Below are 23,385 nucleotides of genomic sequence, written 5' to 3'. Positions count from 1 at the left end.
TGCAGAGCTTGAATTTTAGTTTTGAAATGTATGGTTGTTATCAGTTATCAAACATATCAGCCTGATCTTGGATGCCTTCAGAGACTTTAACAGCTCACAGTAGAAAAACAACTTCTGTAGTAATGTCCTAGAAATGAGAACAGTCAAGAGGAATGATAACAGTTCTTCCCTCTAATTGACAGCTGCTGATGTTGACATGCTTCTAGAGTGTTCTAAAGGTTGATAAGCTAGTCTCAGTCTGAGAGAAGGGGGCTAGTCCTGCTTAGTTCCTTATCTTTCAAGATTTGTGACTTAGGAGGACTGTGGTGCTCCTTTGTGCTTGGTGTCTATTTGCTGCTTTTCAGCCTTGCCCATTTCCTGTTGCTCTTGGCTTGCTCATCAGTGGGTCTTTACTCACTACCAAGCTATTACTTGTAAGTAGGCCTCTGGGTTTAGGGAGCCAGGTGATGGGAGGAACGAGGTGATGAGAGGAGTCAACCATCTATCTGCTATGGCTCTCCAGCCAGTCCTCTGCCCCTTTTTATGTCTCCACTCCCATGGACCTCAGTTCTGCATAGGGGAGTTTTGGCAAGGTGTGGGTTCCCCCTGAATACTCACATCAGAACCCACATCATGGGTTCAGAGAAAAGCTTATGCCACAGTGCATTTGTTAGTCTTTAATGTGCCTCCGGACTTCAGCTTTTGGTATGATAAACCAACACATTTACCCCTCTGGAACTGATTAAAAGAGAGCTCACTCGCTATATGTGAATCCCTATAAAGGGGGGGTTTGAAATATAAGGAACTGGTTGAGTAAGACTGAGGCCACATAGAATGATAATGTTCCTGCTGAATGTATTACTTGGTATGAGTCTATTAAATGTGTGTTCCTAGTTGGTGCAGGGATCTTGAATCTGTTAGGCTACATCGACATCACGAATCCTTTCTGTAGAAACTAATGGAACTGTGAATGCTTGCAACGATTTTGAAGCAAACTTTTAATAGACTCGTGCCTCTCTTTTTAAAAAAATCCCTCAAGGCAATGAAGATAACTTCTCATAATGTTTTTAGTTGGCTTTTGTCCTCATAAGTGACTGTGGGAACATCTTCACAATAAACTAATTCCATAAAATTCAGCATTCCTGGGATTGGTTGATATCCCATCTCACTTTTCTATTTCTGTTAGGTGCACCTCTTCCATCTTCATATATTCAGAGATGCCTGCTGGATTAGAAATCCTAACTAGGAAGCTGAAACTTATCTGAGCTATGGGGAACAGAAAGTGTTCGTGTGTGTGTGTGTGTGGGGGGGAATAAGTGCTTGCTTGCTCTGTGGATTAAAAAAAATATTTCACTATTTATATAAGTAACATCAGCAATGAAAAAGCTAATAGTGCAAGTGAAGAGCATAATGAAAATCTTGTTTAGATTTTCTTGTGCCTATAGCTGCTAAAATGAAAGAGAATATGAATAAACAGTGCTATCGACAAACTTATATGTTATATCTGATAATTTAATTGCTCTCATTATATGAGAGCCAAAGGAAAAGTCATCCTGCTACACATTAAATCAGTAAGCAATCTACTGAATATTGGAAAGTTGGGTTAATCTGGTGGATCATTTCTTCCCATATTTGCTCCTCAGTGTTCATTCCTAAATCCACTCTGTCCCATTTCCACATTGATCTGTGAATCTGAATCCAAAAACCTACAAAAATTTCCAATGTTGTTGAATTTATTATCTCCCCCACCCTATACACATTTCTCTATGTATTTTATCTTAAAATATCGATTTTAGTACATGTTTTGATAACTTTTTGGAGCTGAGAAGTACATGGCAAAATTTGGAGAAGTGTGAAAACTAAAGGATAACTGTGTTCCAACCCACATATTAGTCCAGGAAGTGCCAGTTAGGCTGGTTCACTTAAAACTATGGAAGTAACTACATCCTTGAGCATCCCTATTGGAGGCAGGCTTTGTGCTGATTCAGAGCATCTTATCCTGCAAGTCATGTGGCAGCTATGCCAGTCCCTCCTAGTACAATTTCAGTGGAAAGATTTGTCATGGTCTTCACAGAGCTAGCTCTAATGATGTGCAGACTCCTGTGCAACATAGTTCCTCATTTTAGAGTATATTGCTTTTAGCACTTCTGGATTAACTCGAATAGGCAAAACGGACAGCAGAGAAAGCAACCTTGTCCGCCCTTAGATGACATAAATGTGGGTCTTTTCTGCTAGTTGGTGTCCTTGTGGATTCTGGGCCAAGGTGCCCTCAGGGTATGAAAACTAAAGCACCTCTACTGTTACTGATCTTCAGTATTAGACAAGAGGTAGCATGTCTTGGATTGCTTCATAGGAAGATGTTTTGGCGACAGCGGCTTCTTCTTTCGGGGGGGGGAACATTTATTTTAATGACTGGCACTATAGAATGCACTTTAAATATAGAAATCTTATTTGTCAAACGGAGAAGACTTTTCCCCACTAGATTAGACACTTAAAAAAAAATCCCAGTGTTTTCCACATCAGTTTGCCATGGCTTATTTTTGTTGTTGTCCAGGGGGAATGAAACAATTCCTATAACCCTTAACAAAACTTCCCAAAGTCATGAAGCAGTTTTACTGCCAGGCTATTCATACTGATGAGTTGTTTACGTTATTACATAGGCTATTAAACATAGCATAGACTGGTTACAGAGGCAACCAATCCTCCCACCAACATTTGCCATGTAAGTAGTGTAACCTATTGTGTAGGGGATTTGACATTCTTTCATATAATGGGTGTTTTAATGGCCTTTGCGTCATTTTATACATAAAGGATTTATTGCATTTCTCCTTCTATATACTTGATTTCATCAAAGTGAGCAGTAACATTCCCTGTGACCTGAAGGATGAGTGTCAAGATCTAGAAATATTGTCTCTGAAGCACACAAATAATTCTTCAGTCTCCTTATTGGCAGCTCTCCCTGACAAACAACAAAGCAGTCTCTTCAATAGCCTGAGTTTAAGAACAGCTTGACTGGGCTGGTATATAGCTGCAGATTAGGGAATTCAGTTAAAGGGAATGACATACGTGTGTCAGTTTCCCAAATGGTGGCTCATGCATCACTCCCCCAGCTACTCATTAAATGTAGGTGATTTTAAAACGCAGTCTGAGTGGAGCAGCATAGGCTGCATACAGACAGTTAGATAATATCTTCCATGTTTTATCCACCTGCGCTTCTGGATTAGTCTATGCAATGTTGATTTAGATTTTTTTTTTTCCATTAAGCAAAACATTCATCTCCCTTTTGTTTTTCTCCCTCTCAGCCTTCTTTGAATCCAGGAGAAAGACAGGTGTCTGATGTAGTACTTTTAAACCACTGGAGTATTCGAAATTATGAAGTGCAACGTGGAGACATAGTTTCACTGGTGTAAGTATCTTAAAATAAACCTTGATACATCCTTACATTCTGCTTTGGCCCACTAATGTTGTTCAGATGGTTTTATCTGTAATGCAGTTGTGGCTACAGACAGGAACCTGACAACAGATTTATTGCGTAAGTAGCAAATGTACAATTATTATTGTTGATTTCCAGGAGGTCTTCATGGCTTTTCATCATTGAGCATTTGGAAGCATATTGGGCAGTATCCTATTTGGCACTAGTGCTAATGTAGATTATGTTGCGCTAGCGTAAGCTACCTCTAGCGCAGCTCCAATAGTGTTGGCTAGCATGACAGGTTTTCCTGTGCCAGCCAACACTATTGGTGTTGCGCTAGAAGTCCTCACGCTAGCTCAGCATAATTTACATTAGTGCTAGTACCTAATAGGATGCTGCCCAATGTCTTTATATCTGGTAATATATAGTTGTGGACGAGAAATGCAAGTGCAAGCATCCTGCAGTGATATGGCTATCATAATAATAGCAAGAATAATATGAATGATAAACATTGGAAGATAGTAGAAAAGTGTGTCTTGAATGTAGAAGCAGTTGGAATGAAGCATGGTGCTTCCTAAACAGATTTCCTTTAGTGTAGAACACCATACCTGATCTGCTTTGGTGTGATGTTGGCATTTCTTCATACTAAGAGAGATATGACAAAGGATGTAGGACAAAAGTTGGTCATTCCTGGAACAGATGTGTTGGGAGAAAAAAGCATATGACTGTATCATGGAGTGATTAGCCATAAGGTGGCACTGTGTCTCTGCTTAATATCTTGCTGGCACTTAAAGGATGCAAAGTATTCAACTCTTAATGGAATGTAGAAATGGAATGTCGAATTGTGCATAACAGACACAGTGACGTTAAGCAAATTGATAGTACATGCTCTGATGACAAAACTTGTTTTTTAGCTTCATAATTAAAGCATATGGTGCATAGACAGCAATGAGAGTTGTCTTTGGTTTCCCCTATTGGAAGTTGTGCACATTAGAACTGGTTGTTGGGGAAAGTATATTTTTATGTGTATACTGTTGGAAACACTGAAAGTGCATAAACAGGGCCTTGTTAGCTGTATTTGTATTACCATGTTGCTACTGCATTTTGCAATAGCAGTCTTTTTGGCTGCATTGTGACCTTTTTTAGCAATCACTTTGCAGTGGTAATTTTGTGAAAGCCATTCTTAGCCATGGGTCTATTATATGCATGGCTGGCGCTTAAGTCAGACAAAGCTCCAAAATTGGACTTCCAATCTAAAAATTAGACACAACAAGCCCACTCATAAGAGCACAGATACCCCTTTGTAGTGACTTTGTGTTGCGAAACAGTGATTACATTTTTGAGGGGCAGGGAAATGAAGAGGTCAGACAACTGGCAGTACCAAATGAAAATCTGTTGACTTTGCTATTCCTTGTGCTCTTTGACCTACTATTGGTTTTGCTTCCTTGGGCTCTTCCTTGGGCACTACATGCTACAAGAAGATGAAGCTGACTTTCACTCGTTCACCCCCCCACTTCATGTTTACATGGTTCTAGCTTTGAGTGTTTTTCTCTACATATGACTTCAAGAAAAAATGCAGCAGTAACAACATGATTCCTGCATGTTTAAAGAAATTGGACTTTCCTTGCTTTTACACTGACCAAGTCCCTGGAAACATAGAAAAATCTATGACCATTGGCAAGGTCAGGGAAAAATATTGACCATTGGCAAGGTCATTTTCAATGGAAAGCATGGTAAGCTGTACTACCCTCTGTTGAGACACTGAAGAATGAAGATAGTTCTTTCGAATGTTAAGCTTTGAAAAGTTCCCCTTGCCAGAAGCAACTGTAATAAGCAAAGTCAAAAGTATATGGAGTGCAATGGCAATGTTGGGAGCCAAATCATATCCGACTACATGTTCCAGTATTTGAATTGCTGTCATGGTGAGTTTCATAATGGGGGCTGAGGCTGAAAGTTCTTCACAAAGTTTCAAGCCATCTATATCTCTAAGCTTCAAGTTTCCATCAGTAAGAAGTTCTTCCAAATCCATACAGTACTTCAGAAGTTCTTCTCTGGGAGCTTTCCTAGATACTTGGTGTCATATTGGGTCTGGCATCAGAAATGGAAATTGAACTATATGGCTATTAGTGAGGAAATATTACTTTGGTGTTCCATCTGCTCAAATGAGGGACAGACTGACTTGCTATATGTAACACAGTATTGAAGCAACCTACATGGAATTGTTTTTTCAAGTCCTTAATAAGGTCATCATCTCACGAATAGCTGTATAGTCTCCCCTTTTTCCCCTTGAAGAATACAGAACTTGTACATTGATTCAGTTTGCATTTCTGATGCCAGACCTGATTCCTGGAAACCTTCAACACAGAGATATTATTTCAAAAAGCTTTGGTTTAGTAAAGATCGAAACTGTGAAGCAGTTTGCTGACATCATCCATTCTGTGTAGTGTAGTGAACAAAATTACAATGGCATAAGGTTGCAAGTAGTGTTCCAATATGTGCCAAGCACCTGTCAATCCTGCCTGTAGCACCTCTCCACTCTGTGGGCTAGAAGGGCACTGGAGAACAGAAACAGCTTGATTTCTTCCCTAACAGTTGTGTAAAAACACACAGCAGCAGCCTGCTTCCATTCATAGCACCACACGGAAGAGGTAAAAGGTAAAAGAGGTAAAACATCCAGGGAAGGGGCTTAAAACATCCCAGTGTGAACACTAGCATGAAGTGCCCATGTGCGCCCACACCTGCACAAGTTAAAGTTTTTTTAAAACTGTGCAAATTCAGAATTCAGTAGAACTTGAGTTAGCTTTCCAAAATTACGTATTTTAAATTTAACTTTGGAGTGTTACATAGCCCCTCACAAACAAATAAAATAATAACTATCAGTTGGCCAGATACATCACATTACACCTTGTTTCTGACACATGTCATTGGTAATGGCTGGGGATGGTGGGTGGGTGGGGATGCTCAACGCAGGCTTGTGCCAGTGGTAGTGCAACAACATAGTGAATAAACACAATTAGTCAGAAATTGATTTTACTAAATTCCATGAGACTGCATTTTAAATATGTTTCAATTTCCAGTGATTGAGAAAAGAACCCATACAGAACTAGAAATGAAATTCCATTAGGAAAGTTGTGCGTGGGAAGGGGGGGTAGGAATAGCAAGAAACATGGGGCATATAGCGGAGGAAGCAGAGAGCTAAATTCGTTTTCTGCACTGTAAAACTCCCACACAACCTCTCCCACCTTGACTGCTTGTGCTTCTTTCTCATTTTAAACTGGTGTCGACTGAGGTGGCCATCAGTTGAGATTTTAGTGGGCATGAACAGAGAACTACAAAGTACCGGTCAAAAATTTTCTTTTCACCCACATTCATTACTTAGCTTAAAGCATAGCACACATATACACAAGTCACACAGTGTGAAAGTTTGAGAAAAACATGCAATGTACTTTTCTCACTGCTTGTTTTTTTTAAATCTCTATCCAGTAAATTGCTGCTTATTTTCCTGCTTTGACAAATGTTGCTGTAACCTGCCCTAAGACTTAGAAGAAAGTATGTAAAGGGAGGAATGCTTGGTGACACAGCTGATGGAGAAAATGTTGGTGTGGGTGGCCGAAAGAGAATGGCTTGTCCACACTTGAAGTATACTGACAAGAAAATCTGAGTGATTAGAAGTAATGGGCGAGATGGCGGTGGGCAGGGACTGGAGGTGATTTTGTAACTTCTACAAAAGCATCCACAAGAAATCACCAACCAGAGTTTTCTTGCACGCTCTTTCTCCCTCCCTGTCTTTAGTTCAGCTCTGCCCCATGTGGTTGTGCTACCAAGCTGTCAGGTCCATTGCCCAGTGCACCATTTCCGGAAATGGGATGTGCAGAAGCAGTACATGTTATCCTTGGAGACAGGACAGGTGTCTGGTGCCCTGGTTTTGTTGGTCCCCGAGGACACTGACTCCTTTGCCTGGTCCTCACCGGTCTGACATCCAAGTAAATATTTGTGATGTACACCAGTCGCAGGATACACCATGACTACAGTGTTACCTGAAATATTCTATTGAATAAACAGAATTTTGTAAACTTGTATCTGATTATGGTTCATTACGTCTCATTCCAGATAATTACTGCCCTGTGTCAAATTTGCCATTCTTGGGCAAGGTGCTGGAGCGTGTGGTGGCCTCACAACTCCAAGCCGTTTCAGATGAAACTGATAATTTAGATCCATTCCAATCAGGTTTCAGGCCTGGTTATGGGACAGAAACAACCTTGCTCGCCCTGGTTGATGACTTACACCAGGAAATGGATGAGGGGAGTGCAACTCTGTTGGTTCTTCTGGCTCTCAGTGGCTTTCGATACCATTTACCATGGCATCCTTCTGGATCTTTTATCTGGATTGGGCTTGGGAGGCACAGTTTTAAAGTGGTTCCGGTCCTTTCTGGAGGAGTGGTCTCAGAAGGTGGTGCTGGGGGACTTCAGTTTCACCCCGTGGCCGTTAGCCTGTGGGGTGCCACAAGGTTCTATCTTGTTCCCCATGCTTTTTAACACCTACATGAAACTGGGGGGGGGGACGTCTTCAGGAGGTTTGGGATGAAATGTCATCAATATACGGATGATACTCAGCTCTACCTCTCATTTCCATCTGCACATCCCAGGGAGGCTGTGTGTGAAGGATTGTTGGTTTTACCCCAACAACCCTGCAAGGTAGGGCAGGCCCAACTTGGCCACAGATTTCCCCAAAGTAACCCAGTAGCTCCCACCCAGGCCAGTAGGCACTGTATTCAGCACTGAAGTTATTCAGGTAAACCACACCAACTGAAAGTTGGATAAAAGTTTATTAAAAAGGGCAAAGGGCAAAGAGGAAGGAATAGGGGAGAGGTAGTAGGTTGTACAGGAAATTACAAGCAAAGTACAAAACTCTAAACAAAACCAGAAACGCCAAACCCCAAGGCGCACACTCCCAAGAGTAAAACAATAAAGCTAACTAGTCTATCCTATACATACCAAAGTATGGGCCTCCCAGGATAGCCATTGACCAGCAGCACACCCTAGTACCGTCAAGGCCAAAAGAGACACCCACCCCTTCCTTAGCTCTCTTTTTATTACCCAGCCCTAGCAACTCCAGGCAGATTTGGAACACCCAATCCAAGCCCAGTCCCAGGACACCCCACTCCACCCTCCAATGAGGTTGCATCTTCCCACCAGGCACAGCTGTTATCACTTCCCCAGTTAGTTGGAGCAACCCGTGCCCTTGAGCTGCCAGGCTGAGAAAAGGCTGAAAACCCATCAACTTCTAGGTGGTTGCTGTATACGTGACTGCCCCAATGGCCGTCATGGTTCTTACTCTATTAACCCATTCTTGACACTGTGGAACTCTTGAACCAGTGTCTGGAGGCTGTTTTGTGATGGATGAGGGTGAACAAGCTGAAACTTAATCCAGCCAAGATGGAGGTACTGTGGGTTGGGAAACCAACTACTTCAGATGGAGGTTTACGAGTGGTCTTAGATGGGGTTGCACTCCCCTTGAAAGACCAAGTGCGCAGTTTGGGAGGCCTCCTGGACTCTGAGCTAACTGGGGAAGCCCTGGTGGCTGCGGTGTCCAGGAGTGCTTTTTACCAGCTTAGGCTAGTATGCCAACTGCGGCTCAATCTGGAGAGGACGGACCTTGCTTCAGTTATGCACACACTAGTCGCGTCCAGGCTGGACTACTGTAATGCGCTGTATGTGGTGCTGCCTTTGAAGACGGTTCAGAAACTCCAGCTTGTGCAGAATGCACCCGCCTGAGTATTGGTGGGTGTGAGGCGATTCGAATATATAATGCCTATACTGCGCCAGCTGCACAGGTTACCGGTGCGTTTCCAAGCCCAATTCAAAGTGCTGGTTTTGACCTTTAAAGCCTTAAACGCTTTGGGACCAAGTTACTTGAAGGACCGCCTATACCCATATCAGCTTGCCTGCACTTTAAGATCAGAAAGAGAGGCCCTTCTCATTTGTCCACCCGTGAAAGCTGTCAGGTAGGTGATCACACATGAGAAGGCCTTCTCTGCAGTGGCCCCACACCTCTGGAACAAGCTGCCATCGGAGGTCCACCATGCTCCGTCATTGCAGGCTTTTAAGAAGGCCTTGAAAACATATTATTTTACCATGGTCTTCTCTTTATATGACTGCTATTGTTGCTGTTACTGCTGCTAACATGGTTGTTGGTTTTATTGTTGGCTTTTATTGTTTTTATGTTTTTATCACTTTTAATATCTTAATTTTTTTTATGTATTTTATTTTTGTAAGCTGCCTTGGGAGCTTATTCACTAATAATTTACTGAATTATTAGCTGAAATGTTGGCATTAAAATTGCAGCATCTGATCATTATTTTACTGAAACACAACTGACTGTAATTAGCAGCAGCTGTTTCTTAAGACTATATGTGTGTGTGTGTGTGTGTGTGTGTGTAATATAATAATAAAGCTCTTATTGTTTCAACCAATGGTTACAACAAGCATACAAAAAATAGGTTAAAATCATATAAAACATGTTACACACTCTGCAAGGTCAAAATATTTACTCTATAATTTTGGGATGCAAGGACAAAGTTGGCCAGTGCCAGGAGAATTGTCTTATTAAGACATAAACAAAAAAATTATCCTCTCTGAATCGGACCATATGATCTTTCCCTCAAAAAATGGATCTAAATACTTGGAACAAATTTTAGAAAAGATAGGGTAGTAAAACAGGTAATGAGGCAGGTCCTCCACTTCACCACTACGACAAGGGCAAAGTCTGGAGGCATAAGGCATCTTATTAAAATGCCCTTCTAAAATTGCCGTTTTCATCTGCTGCATCCTTAATCGTGTTAAAGATCTGAGATGGGGATTAGAAATAAGAGTGAGATAACTTTCACATTCAAATTTAATCTTGATCTTTGCAAACCAGGGTGCTATGTTGTTACTGGTGCTATGTTGTTACTGGAAACTGCACAAAGATCCAGCTGGGTGGAGACACTGTAAACCCTCTCCTTTAAAACCGCTTTACTGTGGGCTATATTTAAGATAGCAAAATATTGGATAGAGAAGCCATAGTAATGAATTTGGGAAATTAATCTCTGAAATCAAGATACTATAATGGATGGATTAGCTTTCATTTGCTCTAAAAGACACAGTTTGGGTAATCTGGTTGGAGGTGAGAAAAAAAATTGAGCGGATAATCCCTAACAATGACATTAGTTTTAATTGGCATTACACCGGTTTCTGAATGTAAAAATGAAGCAGGCATACTCCTTTATAACACCAAGAACTGTCCTTAGAAATTTGTTTTGAAACAATTCCATGTCATATGGGATTTTTAAACCCCATTGCTCTCCCCCATATTTAAGACTTATAGTTCATGTTTATTGGAATGGTTGCAGAAGGTTTTACTTGATTTCACTTTTTTTTTAATCTCACTCCGCACCCCTAGAAACACACCCCTTCTTTTACCTTGTGGTTTTTGTAGTTCAGACAGTCAATCTTTCACTTCTGACTTATTGGAGAAGGAATGAAGAGCTAATAGACATTAACTAAATTGGTTGAACTGAGAAAATACCATATTAGCAGTGCAATCCTAGACACGTCTACTCAGAAGTAAGCCTCATTGAGTTCAGTGGGACTTACTTCCAGGTAAGTTTGTATAGGATTGCAGCATTAATGTACTTCTAAACATGAGCTTGAATGTACATTATAGTATATAGTTGTGGATATTTTTTAGGAATGTCATGAAGATATGCCTCCGTCTTACAAAGATCATATTTCAAAACATTGGCACAGCCCAAAGGAAAATATGAGAGGACAACTTTAAATATAATAATACTTGGTATTGACATAGTAATGATACAGAGTTTTCAATTAGTGCCAATCAGTTGGCTTTACACACATGAGTAATGCGTACAAAAAAAGATAAAGGTGTTCCCAACCAGTCGTGTCCGACTCTAGGGTTTGGTGCTCATCTCCATTTCTAAGCCGAAGAGCCAGCGCTGTCCAAAGACGCTTCCGTGGTCATGTGGCCGGCATGACTGAACACCGAGGTGCACGGAACGCTGTTACCTTTCCCGCTGAAGCTGTACCTATTTATCTACTTGCAATTTCTTGCTTTCGAACTGCTAGGATGGCAGAAGCTGGGACTGAAGACGGGAGCTCACTCCGTCACGCAGCACTCGGGTCTCGAACTGCTGTCCTGCCGACCTTCCGGTCTGCAGTTCAGCGTCTTAACCACTAAGCCACTGCGGCCCTTTACAACACCCCTGTAAAGTCAGACAGTATTTTCTCCTCATTATGGATGATGAACTGTTGGTAGTTTGAACAAGGCTTTGCAGTAAGTTATTTACTGAGGTACTGAGGAAATTCCAGCTCATATTTAATAAATATAATACAGAATTTATCATTGTTGAGTGCCAGTTGCTGGTGTAGTTACCGATTTATACCCAACCTTTCAAATATATCAGGGCTGTTTACAATAAAAAGTTAAAAATATTGTAAAATAACTACTACATTAACATTGGTTAAAAACAGCAAATCTATAAAAGCAGCATAAAAATAATCCAAGTAAAACTGATCAGCAAAAGTTTAAAAGTCTGGGTAAAGAAAAAAGTCTTTGCCTGGTGCATTAGAGTTGATCCTGAAGAGCCTCTCTGGGGACAGCATTCCAAAGCTGGGGTGCCATTATTGAAAAGACCCTTTCAGAGACTGAAAGAACTGGGCATGTTTAGCCTTGAGAAGAGAACACTGAGGGGAGATATGATAGCGCTCTTCAAGTACTTGAAAGGTTGTCACAGAGAGGAAGGCCAGGAACTCTTCTCCATCATCCCGGAGTGCAGGACATGGAATAATGGGCTCAAGTTACAGAAGCCAGATTCTGGCTGAACATCAGGAAAAACTTCCTGACTGTTAGAGCAATACGACAATGGAACCAATTACCTAGGGAGGTGGTGGGCTCTCCCACACTGGAGGCATTCAAGATGAGGCTGAACAGCTATCTGCCGGGGATGCTCTGACTTGGATTCCTGCATTGAGCAGGGGGTTGGACTCGATGGTCTTGCAGGCCCCTTCCAACCCTACTATTCTATGATTCTATGATTCCATCTGACCCCTGCCACATCTCAGATGGTGGGGGAACCCAAAGAAAGGCCTGTCATAAGAATCTCAAAGTACAGCAGGTACATGTGGAGATACTAGGTAGAATCCAACTAAAGTCCTACTTGGAGTCGACCCAATGAAATGAATGGGATTATGTTAGTCATGACTAATGTAATCCCATTCATTTCATTGGGTCAACTCTAAGTAGGACTTCAGTTGGATTCTACTCAAGTGATCCTACTAGAATGATACTTAATATCATTCAGTTGAAGGTACTTTTCCCAAGTAATATACAATCTTCCTTGTTTTTGATACTTGCCCTAACAGTGTGTTAGTAAATAGTACTGAATTTTGACATTTTGAAGAGTGATTATTGGAGAACTAGATCTAAATATGTTGAAATACACATATCTAAATGTAAAAGTATTTTGCAGAAAGTGGGATAATGTTCAGTGTAAGATTCCAGTGTTTTCCGCAAATACTTAAGTGTGGTGTGTAAACAGTTTTTGTATTAGCCAAATGACCTGGTTTACTGAACCAACTGCTTCGGCCTTCTCCTCAAACCTATGAACAGATGGTAATCCAACAATGATACAATAAGCAGCAGTTACTCCACTGCTGCTCTGTTGATCAGATAATTTTTCATCAGATAAATCAACATGGTTCATTTGGTATATAAATAATATGACTGGAACTAGAACTGTCATGGAATCAAAACATAACTTTGCTACTTAGGTAATATATTAACTAGATGCCATTAAACAAGCGTGGGCAATATGTAACTATTACAGTACAATCCTAAAGATATCTACTCAGAAGTATGTCCCTCTGAGTTCAAAGGGGCTTACTCCCAGGAAAGTGTGTATAGGACTGCAACCTTAATAGAGCACACTAAATAGAATAGTTCATTGAAACAAAATGTAATCAGTTCTCTGGATGCTTTCAGGACATATTCACAGCACAGGTTATAAAAGATTGTAGTCTCTCTTGATCATTTCCACTGTCTGACTGTTTGAGTATCATTTGAAACTCCAATGATACTCAAACTGGTATGCCAGGATGTGTATTATAATCATTATAGTTAATATCCATTGATATTCGTGTGCCATGCATCTACCTGGTCCTCTTTGATACTGTTAAGCATTAACACGTGTTTCGGAGCTGTGTGTTGGGCCCTGAAACAATATAGTAAGCCTCAATTGTATAATTTACTATGTAACATTTGCGGTGTGTGTGTGTGTTGGCCATAATTGTGCTTGGCTTGTATACTTCTACCAGTGGGAGTAGCATTACATGCTAGAAAAACGATTTGGAATTGGTGGCACCATTTTGCAGGGAACAAAAGTGATGATTAACAAGTTATTCTCAAAGCCTGTTTAATTCTTTTTTGATGAGTATATGGTCAGTTATCAAGCCCTTAATGCTTTACATTTGTTAGTCACAAATATTGTCTGTTGTAATTCTGCAGTAACTTCCATATTGTGTAAGATTTGTGATTAGAGTAAGAGAGTGCCAGGTGATTTGAGTTGATGTTGGCTGTAAAATCCTAATGGCATTAAAGACACCAGTAAATGTTTTGGGCCGCTGCTCTGATTTATGATAAAACAGCTTTTCCAAACACAGAAGTAGAAAGGCATAGGGGATAATTAAAAAAAAAACTGCTAAGAGGTTTCTGAGTTAAAAGATAATTTAAATTTGTTAAAAAGTAAATGAAGTTCATCCAGACACCCACTCTAATGTTTATTTCAAGAGTGTGCCAGCTATTCCTCCACAGCCTCTATGTTTTCTGTGTTTAAGTGATGTGTGTGCTCTTTAGGAATTCTCAAAATTACATCAGGGTAGGAAAACACCAACATAAATATCCAATTTAATATATTAAAAAACATAGCTGTTACTATTTTTAATCCAAAGCCTTTGTGCTGCCTGACCGCCAAGTAATGAAAGTGAGACACAGATCCCCTTTACAGATCTGTGAATAGGCATGGTTACCACTGCTGTGGTTACTCCCACACCAACCCAAGTACCTGTGAAGACTTCCAGCCATGTTATTCTTCCTGATGGCTTCTTCCTGAAATCAAGGAACAGATGGCTCATCAATAATGATACAGTAAGCAACAGTCATTCCACTGCTGTGCTGTCTATCAGGCAAAATGATTAAATCAACATCCATTTTTTTCTTTTCTCATAATACTCGAACTTGGGGGTCAGCCAGTTAAACCGATTGGCAAGAGAATCAGGACAGAGAAAAGGAGGTAGCTCTTCATATCATGTAATTAATTCACTCCCACAAGATGTGAGAATGGCTTTAAAATGGAATTCGAAGAAGAAACGTGGTTCTTAGGAATTATGGGTCTATGCAGCCTCCCAGTTCAGGGTTAGACTTTGAGTACCAGTTGATGGGGAGCAACAGATCTCCCAATATTTCCTTCATGTCATACTTGTAGGCTTTCCACAGGCATCTGGTTGGTCACTGTGGGAAACAGAATGTTGGGCTAGATCAGGGATGAGCCATACGTGGCCCATGGGCTGCATGTGGCCCACCAAGGCTGTTTGTGCACCTCCTCCTGGTCGCCACTGCAGCGATTCTATGGGGAAGTAAGGCATGCACCTTTTCCAGCAGAATGGGGCTCCCCACAGCATGCCAACCAGCTGTTGGGTGGGCTGTGGGGAGCCTGATTCTGCTCTGAGAAGCAAGATGTGCACTCACCACATGCCTTGTTTCTCAGCACTGCAGCAACTTTTGGCGTGGATGCAGCCACTTCCATCACCACCAGCATGGTGTGGCCCCCTGGTGACGGCAATGCAGTGCGCAAACTCTTCTAAGGTACCCAACCATTGGAGGGTTAGATGGATTTGTGACCTGATCCAGTAGACTCTCCTTATAGTCTTAGGTTATCCTGTCATTTTAGGGCAGTGTCCAACACTGCTCACGTGCTAGTGGGACCCACAGCTAGTGCAATGGCAAGCTAGCAGATCCTGCAGCAATTGGAAATGAGCGAATCACTCATTTCTGGAATGGGTCATGTCAGCGGAGATTGCAAATGGGAGCTCTGGCCACCTGTACCATTACAGAAATGAACATTTCTGTTCATTTCTGTAATAGGATTACTGTCAGAAGTCCTAGTTCCTGTTGCCCAAGCAGAGGGTCCCATGTGCACCATGGAACCACCAGGGGTGCAGTGACAGTATTGGATACTGCCCATGGTATCTAGGCATCTATTTTAAAGCCTTTGATTGTATTGTTACTATATCTTTTGAATATTTTCATACCACCATTCAGCCAAAATTACTAAAACCAAATTATAAACAACAGCAACCTTAAAGCAGAGCAACAGAAAACCTAAGAGCAGAACCAGCTGTGAGACGTCATGAACAGTCATGAAATGTTGAGTGAAACAGAAGTTTTTTTACTGCCTGCTAAAAAGCAAGCAATGAATGGGCTAGTCTAATCTGACTAGGGAGGGAATTCCGCAATTGGGGTGCTGCCACTGAGAAAACCCTGTCTCATATTCCCATCAACTTAGCCTCTTTCTGTGGTAGGATATAAAGCAGGGCCTCAGATGATAATAAATTACAGGTAGGACCATATGGAAGTAGGCAGTCTTTCAGATACCCTGACCCCAAGCCATTTAGGGCTTTACAGGCGAGAACAAGCGCCTTGAATTAGGTCCGGAACAACTGCATCTGCCATAGGTGTAACACAGCCTGTAACATACACCAGACAGTATTCCGGCTGCAGCATTTGTACCAAATGGACTTTCTGAAAGCTTTTCAAAGGCACCCTTTGTAGAGTGAGTTGCAGTAGTCTAATCGGGAAGTGACTAATGCACGTGTCACTGTGGTCAGATCTATCTTCAGGAAAAGTCACAACCAGAGCACCAGCCCAAACTGGGCAAAGGCATTCTTGGCCATGCCCACCACTTGAATATTTATTATATTTCTGTACCACTCAATAGCTGAAGCTCTCTGGGCGGTTCACAGGAATATCCAGGAGCAACCCCCTCCCCAATTCTGCGGTTGCTCCTTCAGAGAGAGTGCAAGTACCCCCAGTCCTGGGATTAGACAGGCTGTACCCCCAATCCTCCCCTTCATGGATCACTGCCTTGTTGTGGCGAAGGGGCTTGCGTAACTCAGTGAAGCCATAAGCTATGCCGTGCAGGGCCACCCAAGACGGACAGGTCATGGCAGAGAGTTCTGACAAAATGTGGTCCACTGGAGAAGGAAATGGCAACCCACTCCAGTATTCTTGCCAAGAAAACCCCATGGAACGTATCACAAGGCTAAAAGAGATGACGCCGGAAGATGAGACCCTCAGGTCGGAAGGTGTCCAATATACTACTGGGGAAGAGCAGAGGGTATTTCCAAGTAGCGCCAGAAAGAGTGAAGTGGCTGGGCCAAAGCCGAAAGGACACTCAGCTGTGGATGTGTCTGGCGGTGAAAAGAAAATCCGATGCTGTAAAGAACAATATTGTTTAGGAACCTGGAATGTCAGATCAATGAATCAAGGTAAGCTGGAGGTGGTCAAACATGAGATGGCAAGATTGAACATCGACATCTTGGGAATCAGCGAACTAAAATGGACAGGCATGGGCGAATTTAATTCAGGTGAACATCATATCTACTATTGTGGGCAAGAATCCCTTAGAAGAAATGGAGTAGCACTCATAGTCAACAAAAGGGTGGGAAAAGCAGTACTGGGGTACAATCTCAAAAACGATAGAATGATCTCAGTACGAATCCAAGGCAAACCATTCAACATCACAGTAATTCAAGTCTATGCCCCAACCACTGAGGCCGAAGAAGCTGAGGTTGATCGGTTCTATGAAGACCTACAACACCTTCTAGAACTAACACCAAAAAAAGATGTCCTCTTCATCATAGGGGATTGGAATGCTAAAGTAGGAAGTCAAGAAATCACCGGGATAACAGGCAGACATGGCCTTGGTGTACAAAACGAAGCAGGACAAAAGCTAATAGAGTTTTGCCAAGAGAACATGCTGATCATAGCAAACACTCTTTTCCAACAGCACAAGAGGTGACTCTACACATGGACGTCACCAGATGGTCAATATCGAAATCAGATTGATTATGTCCTTTGCAGCCAAAGATGGAGAAGCTCCATACAGTCAGTAAAAACAAGACCTGGAGCTGACTGTGGCTCAGATCATGAGCTGCTGCTTGCAAAATTTCGGCTTAAATTGAAGAACGTCGGGAAAACCACTAAACCGTTCAGGTATGACCTAAATCATATCCCTGATGAATATACAGTGGAGGTGAGGAATAGATTTCAGGGATTAGACCTGATAGACAGAGTGCCTGAGGAACTATGGACGGAGGTCCGTAACATTGTTCAGGAGGCAGCAACAAAATCCATCCCAAAGAAAAAGAAATGCAAGAAAGCCAAGTGGCTGTCTGAGGAGGCTTTACAAGTAGCTCACGAAAGAAGGGAAGCGAAAAGCAAGGGAGAAAGGGGAAGATATACCCAACTGAATGCAGAGTTCCAGAGAATAGCAAGGAGAGACAAGAAGGCCTTCTTAAATGAACAATGCAAAGAAATCGAGGAAAACAACAGAATGGGAAAGACTAGAGATCTCTTCAAGAAAATTGGAGATCTCAAGGGAACGTTTTGTGCAAAGACGGGCATGATAAAGGACAAAGAAGGCAGGGACCTAACAGAAGCAGATGAGATTAAGAAGAGGTGGCAAGAATACACAGAAGAACTATACAGGAAAGATCTGAATGTCCCTGATAGCCATGATAGTGCGGTCACTGAACTTGAGCCGGACATCCTCGAGAGTGAATTCAAGTGGGCCTTAGGAAGCATTAGTAACAACAAAGCTAGCGGAGATGACAGTATTCCAGCTGAGCTATTTAAAATCCTAAAAGATGATGCTGTTAAAGTGCTGCATTCAATATGCCAACAAATCTGGAACACTCAACAGTGGCCACAAGACTGGAAAAGGTCAGTTTACATTCCAATTCCAAAGAAGGGCAATGTCAAAGAGTGTTCAAATTACCGCACAATTGCGCTCATTTCACATGCCAGCAAGGTGATGCTCAAAATCCTACAAGCTAGGCTTCAGCAGTATGCGAACCGAGAACTACCAGAAGTAGAAGCTGGGTTTAGAAGAGGCAGAGGAACTAGAGATCAAATCACCAACATTCGCTGCATCATGGAGAAAGCATGAGAATTCCAGAAAAACGTCTATTTCTGCTTCATTGACTACGCGAAAGCCTTTGATTGTGTGGATCACAACAAACTGTGGCAAATTCTTAAAGTGATGGGAGTACCAGACCACCTTACCTGTCTCCTGAGAAACCTGTACGAGGGTCAAGAAGCAACAGTAAGAACCAGACATGGAACAACCGATTGGTTCCAAATTGGGAAAGGAGTACGACAAGGCTGCATATTGTCACCCTGCTTATTTAACTTATATGCAGAGTACATCATGAGAAATGCCGGGTTGGATGAATCAGAGGTCGGAATTAAGATTGCTGGGAGAATTATCAACAACCTCCGATATGCAGAGGATACCACCCTAATGGCAGAAAGCGAAGAGGAGCGAAAGCGCCTCTTGTTGAGGGTGAAAGTGGAGAGTGCAAAAGCTGGTTTGAAACTCAACATTAAAAAAACGAAGATCATGGCATCTGGCCCTATCACTTCCTGGCATATAGAAGGGGAAGAAATGGAAGCAGTGACAGATTTTACTTTCTTGGGCTCCAAGATCACCGCAGATGGTGACTGTAGCCATGAAATTAAAAGATGCTTGCTCCTTGGGAGGAAAGCTATGGCCAACCTAGACAGCATAGTAAGAAGCAGAGACATCACCTTGCCGACAAAGGTCCGTCTAATCAAAGCTATGGTTTTCCCAGTAGTAATGTATGGCTGTGAGAGCTGGAGTATAAGGAAGGCTGAGCGCTGAAGAATTGATGCTTTCGAACTGTGGTGCTGGAGAAGACTCTTACGAGTGCCCTGGACTGCAAGGAGGTCAAATCAGTCCATCCTAAAGGAAATCAACCCTGAGTGCTCATTGGAAGGACAGATACTGAAGCTGAAGCTGAAATATTTTGGCCACCTAATGCGAAGAGAAAACTCTCTGGAAAAGACCCTGATGCTGGGAAAGACTGAAGGCAAAAGGAGAAGGGGACGGCAGAGGATGAGATGGCTAGATAGCATCACGGATGCAATGAATATGAACTTGAGCACGCTCCGGGAGAGAGCGCAGGACAGGAAGGCCTGGCGTACTATGGTCCATGGGGTCACGAAGAGTCGGACACGACTGAACGACTGAACAACAACAACAACCCCCAATCCTGGGGTTAGATTGTCTCCTGACCAACAGGATCTCAGTCTTGTCAGGACTGAGCCCATTTGAATGACTTCTTTCTTGCTTTCATTTTGGACAATTTATCAGTTTTATCATCAAAACAGATTTGTCCAGCAAGCTTACTTCTGCCTGGCAGCTGGCATGGTGGGGGAGCTGCTGCAGGCCCATGGCTCAGAAGAGCCCATCTCTGACTACAGCAGCCCCTATAGCAGGCCAAAGCAACAGCCACTCACCCCAATGAAAGGGGATGGGCAGCAGCGCTTTTGAATGGGAGTGGAGTTGGCACCTGGCTCCACAGCTGCCACCCGGCATTGCAATGCCTGACACGTCAAGGCCAGGCGTTTCGTTTGGGATCATCTGAAAGCGGCATGCTGCAGCTGCAGAGCTGAGCACTGGCTTTGCTCCCATTCAGATGTGCCAGGCCAGGAAATCTTTTGAGGAGTGTGGTGGGGCAGTGGAGGAGCAGGAGGCAGTGTCAGTGGTGGGAGGGCAAGCGCCTGGGTGGTGGATGTGGAGGCAGAGATGAGCCAGCAAGCAGGCGAAAGGGTGGGGCCGGAACTGGTGGCAGGCAGACGGAATGGAGGAAGAGGTGGCTGTAGCTGGCAGGTGAGAAGGAGATGGTGGAGGTGGCCAGTGGGTGGGGGTGGAGGAGGAGGCGGGAGGCCATTTGCAGCACCGTGTTTGAGGGCACCCTGGAGTTTGCTGCCAGCCCTGCCCAAGAGCATAAAAAGGTGGTTAAGCCTTTCTTTCCCTGTGGTAGATCTTGGGCAACCTTTTACCAGTTTCAGTTTGCTGTCGGTATGCTCACCTGATGCACCCAATATGGGTATACAGCTCAGCATATTGCAGGCCTTTGGAATACATTTCGATCAAGGCATCAATGTATGCAGTTTTTGCCAAGGCTGTCAGAGCCCTTTTATTTGTTTGTTTGTTTATTAATTAACAAAAACTCCCTCCAGCCCACTCAGGGCTGCTGCATCTACTTGTTGTCTCTCACAGTTTAGGAATGACTCCAGCTCATCTGCAAGGAATAGGCTGCAAGGTGATAAAGCTCCTTGCAGTGGGTGTTGGGGCCGCCTCCTGCTCCCTCTCTGGGTTGTTGCCTCTCCTAATAAACAATCCTTGGCCAAGGAAACGCTACAGCACTTCAGCTCACTTGCAGGGAATTCTGGGAATAGGCTTCCTATTTGACTCTGTAAGCTATTGCCCTGAAGGTCAAAGGGTTAGACGAGTGCAACCTTCTTTGTCCTATAACCTTAGACAATATGAACCAATACATTAGGACGTCCTCAGCCTTGTAAAGGCCTGGGGCATTCTCTCACTCTCTCACCCCACCCCCTCCTCCTCATCCCTGCTTTTAGCTTGACAGTCTGCAGTACTTTGTGCTGGCAACAATAATATACCCACACACACAAAATACCAGTTAGAAGGTTACAGCACTGGGGTCCTAATTTAAAATCAAAGAGTTTGCTTTTCATGTTTAACAGTGATGCCTTTGATCTTTGAGAATGTGTGCACTAATGCAAATGTGTTTTTTGAAAAAGGAAACCTTTAGTTGTCAATATCCTCTAGCGCTGATGAGCTCTGAGAAGTGCATGATCATGCATTTAAATATGTTTCTACAGCATCTTGGCTGTAAGGTCATACCCAACACCGAGTTAAAAATAGTCTGTGTTGAGTATAAAGGGGAATGTAAGCAGACACAAACAACGCAGCCAGCCTTCTGGGTATACAGGATGCCATTATCCTTTCCTTGCTGCCAATATATTTTCTCTCTTCGCAGCAAAGACCACACTTCTCTCATTACAGCTGCCCTAGTGCTTGTAACAGCAAAGATACTGTTCCTAAGTGCCACTAACTTTATTGGTTTCTTCTAAGCAACAAACATAACATGACAAAAGTAGTATGTTTACAATGTATTGTTTTGAAAAGTATTGCTTTGGAAATGTGCACTGTGTACCACTGAAAATTGTAAAGAGTACTAAGCTACATAACTATAGTCCGAGAGCTATGCATGTTTTAGCCAAATATTTACTCAAAGGCCAAAATTCCTTCTTAGTTGGAGGATGAAAGCATAAGGTTACAATACTTACACTGAGAGAGTAAGAAATGTCAACACCTGTCTATATAGGTCGACAATTTTATCCTCAGCTTTTATCCTGAGCTGCAGCATCAAGTAATAAAGAATAGAGTTTATTACAAATTGCCCCAAGAATAATACATTATTTTAAACCACAATTAAGCTTATGAAATAAAACAACCTTGGTTTGAAAATACGTTTTTTTTCATTTATTACCCCATAAATAGTAACTGCATGGATTTAAATGCAAGTTATAAAGGCACTGATATATTTTTACTATCTCATGTTATGATGCAGAAATAAGGTGATTTTGGGCAGGAAAATTTTTGGTGTTAATTTTATTTACTCTGCCTTATGTCATAGCTCAGTTGTCAGTGGGTTATTTGTGAGCCCTATGCAGGCATTCACTCCCCATACAATGAACTGTATGCAGGCATCACCTTACCCCAAGTTTGAATTGTGTGAGGGGAAAATCGGGACAATGTTCATTGGCCCTGCCCCTTCTGTTGTGTTCCGAGTGCCCTCCACACATTCGATGAGACAGTCTCCTGTAAGAACCTGGCTGTACACACATAGAATCTCTGCATGATCTAGAAACCTGATTGTTCAGGGTTCTTAATTGTGCAGGGAGCTTACATGAATACAGCAGGCTCCAGACTGCAGTCCTCCTCTAAAATGTGGAGGGGACAAGGATGCAACTGAGGGAGTAGAGCCAGCTAGCATGTCCCCCCCCGCCTCATGCGGGGGGGGGGGGACATGCCACATTTTTTATTGTGTGACAACTTTAGTGCCTGAATAAGGTATAGTTGAAAAAGTACGGCTAACCATGTCAATAAGTATTCTCCTACACTGGAACATGATATAAGGCAAGGTGTTCTGTTCACTCTTTCCTTCTATTATTATTAGATTTGTTGTTGTTGTTCAGTCGTTCAGTCGTGTCCGACTCTTCGTGACCCCATGGACCATAGCACGCCAGGCCTTCCTGTCCTGCGCTCTCTCCCGGAGCGTGCTCAAGTTCATATTCATTGCATCCGTGATGCTATCTAGCCATCTCATCCTCTGCCGTCCCCTTCTCCTTTTGCCTTCAGTCTTTCCCAGCATCAGGGTCTTTTCCAGAGAGTTTTCTCTTTGCATTAGGTGGCCAAAATATTGGAGCTTCAGCTTCAGTATCTGTCCTTCCAATGAGCACTCAGGGTTGATTTCCTTTAGGATGGACTGATTTGACCTCCTTGCAGTCCAGGGGACTCGTAAGAGTCTTCTCCAGCACCACAGTTCGAAAGCATCAATTCTTCGGCGCTCAGCCTTCCTTATAGTCCAGCTCTCACAGCCATACATTACTACTGGGAAAACCATAGCTTTGATTAGACGGACCTTTGTCGGCAAGGTGATGTCTCTGCTTGTTACTATGCTGTCTAGGTTTGCCATAGCTTTCCTCCCAAGGAGCAAGCGTCTTTTAATTTCATGGCTACAGTCACCATCTGCGGTGATCTTGGA

At 42.7% G+C, this 23,385-nt stretch overlaps 1 protein-coding gene across 14 annotated transcripts in view; it reads left to right on the top strand.

Annotated features, from left to right (window-relative positions):
* IMMP2L (inner mitochondrial membrane peptidase subunit 2) overlaps positions 1-23,385 on the top strand; it is a 756,637-nt gene that overhangs the window by 20,451 nt on the left and 712,801 nt on the right. For 9 of the 14 annotated variants that reach the window (XM_084810764.1, XM_084810759.1, XM_084810762.1 and 6 more), the window contains one exon: positions 3,282-3,385. In XM_084810764.1, coding sequence (XP_084666890.1) covers positions 3,282-3,385 — 104 coding nt within the window. Of the gene's footprint in view, positions 1-3,281; positions 3,386-7,183; positions 12,614-23,385 lie in introns of those variants that run through there. The other 5 variants (XM_084810772.1, XM_084810770.1, XM_084810773.1 and 2 more) reach the window with 1 other exon arrangement.

The sequence above is a fragment of the Heloderma suspectum genome, chromosome 7, assembly GCF_057233095.1.
Source record: "Heloderma suspectum isolate Gila_16-S chromosome 7, 16-S_ref, whole genome shotgun sequence".
Classification (NCBI taxonomy): Eukaryota; Metazoa; Chordata; class Lepidosauria; order Squamata; family Helodermatidae; genus Heloderma; species Heloderma suspectum.
This window is presented reverse-complemented; position numbering and strand designations above follow the sequence as displayed.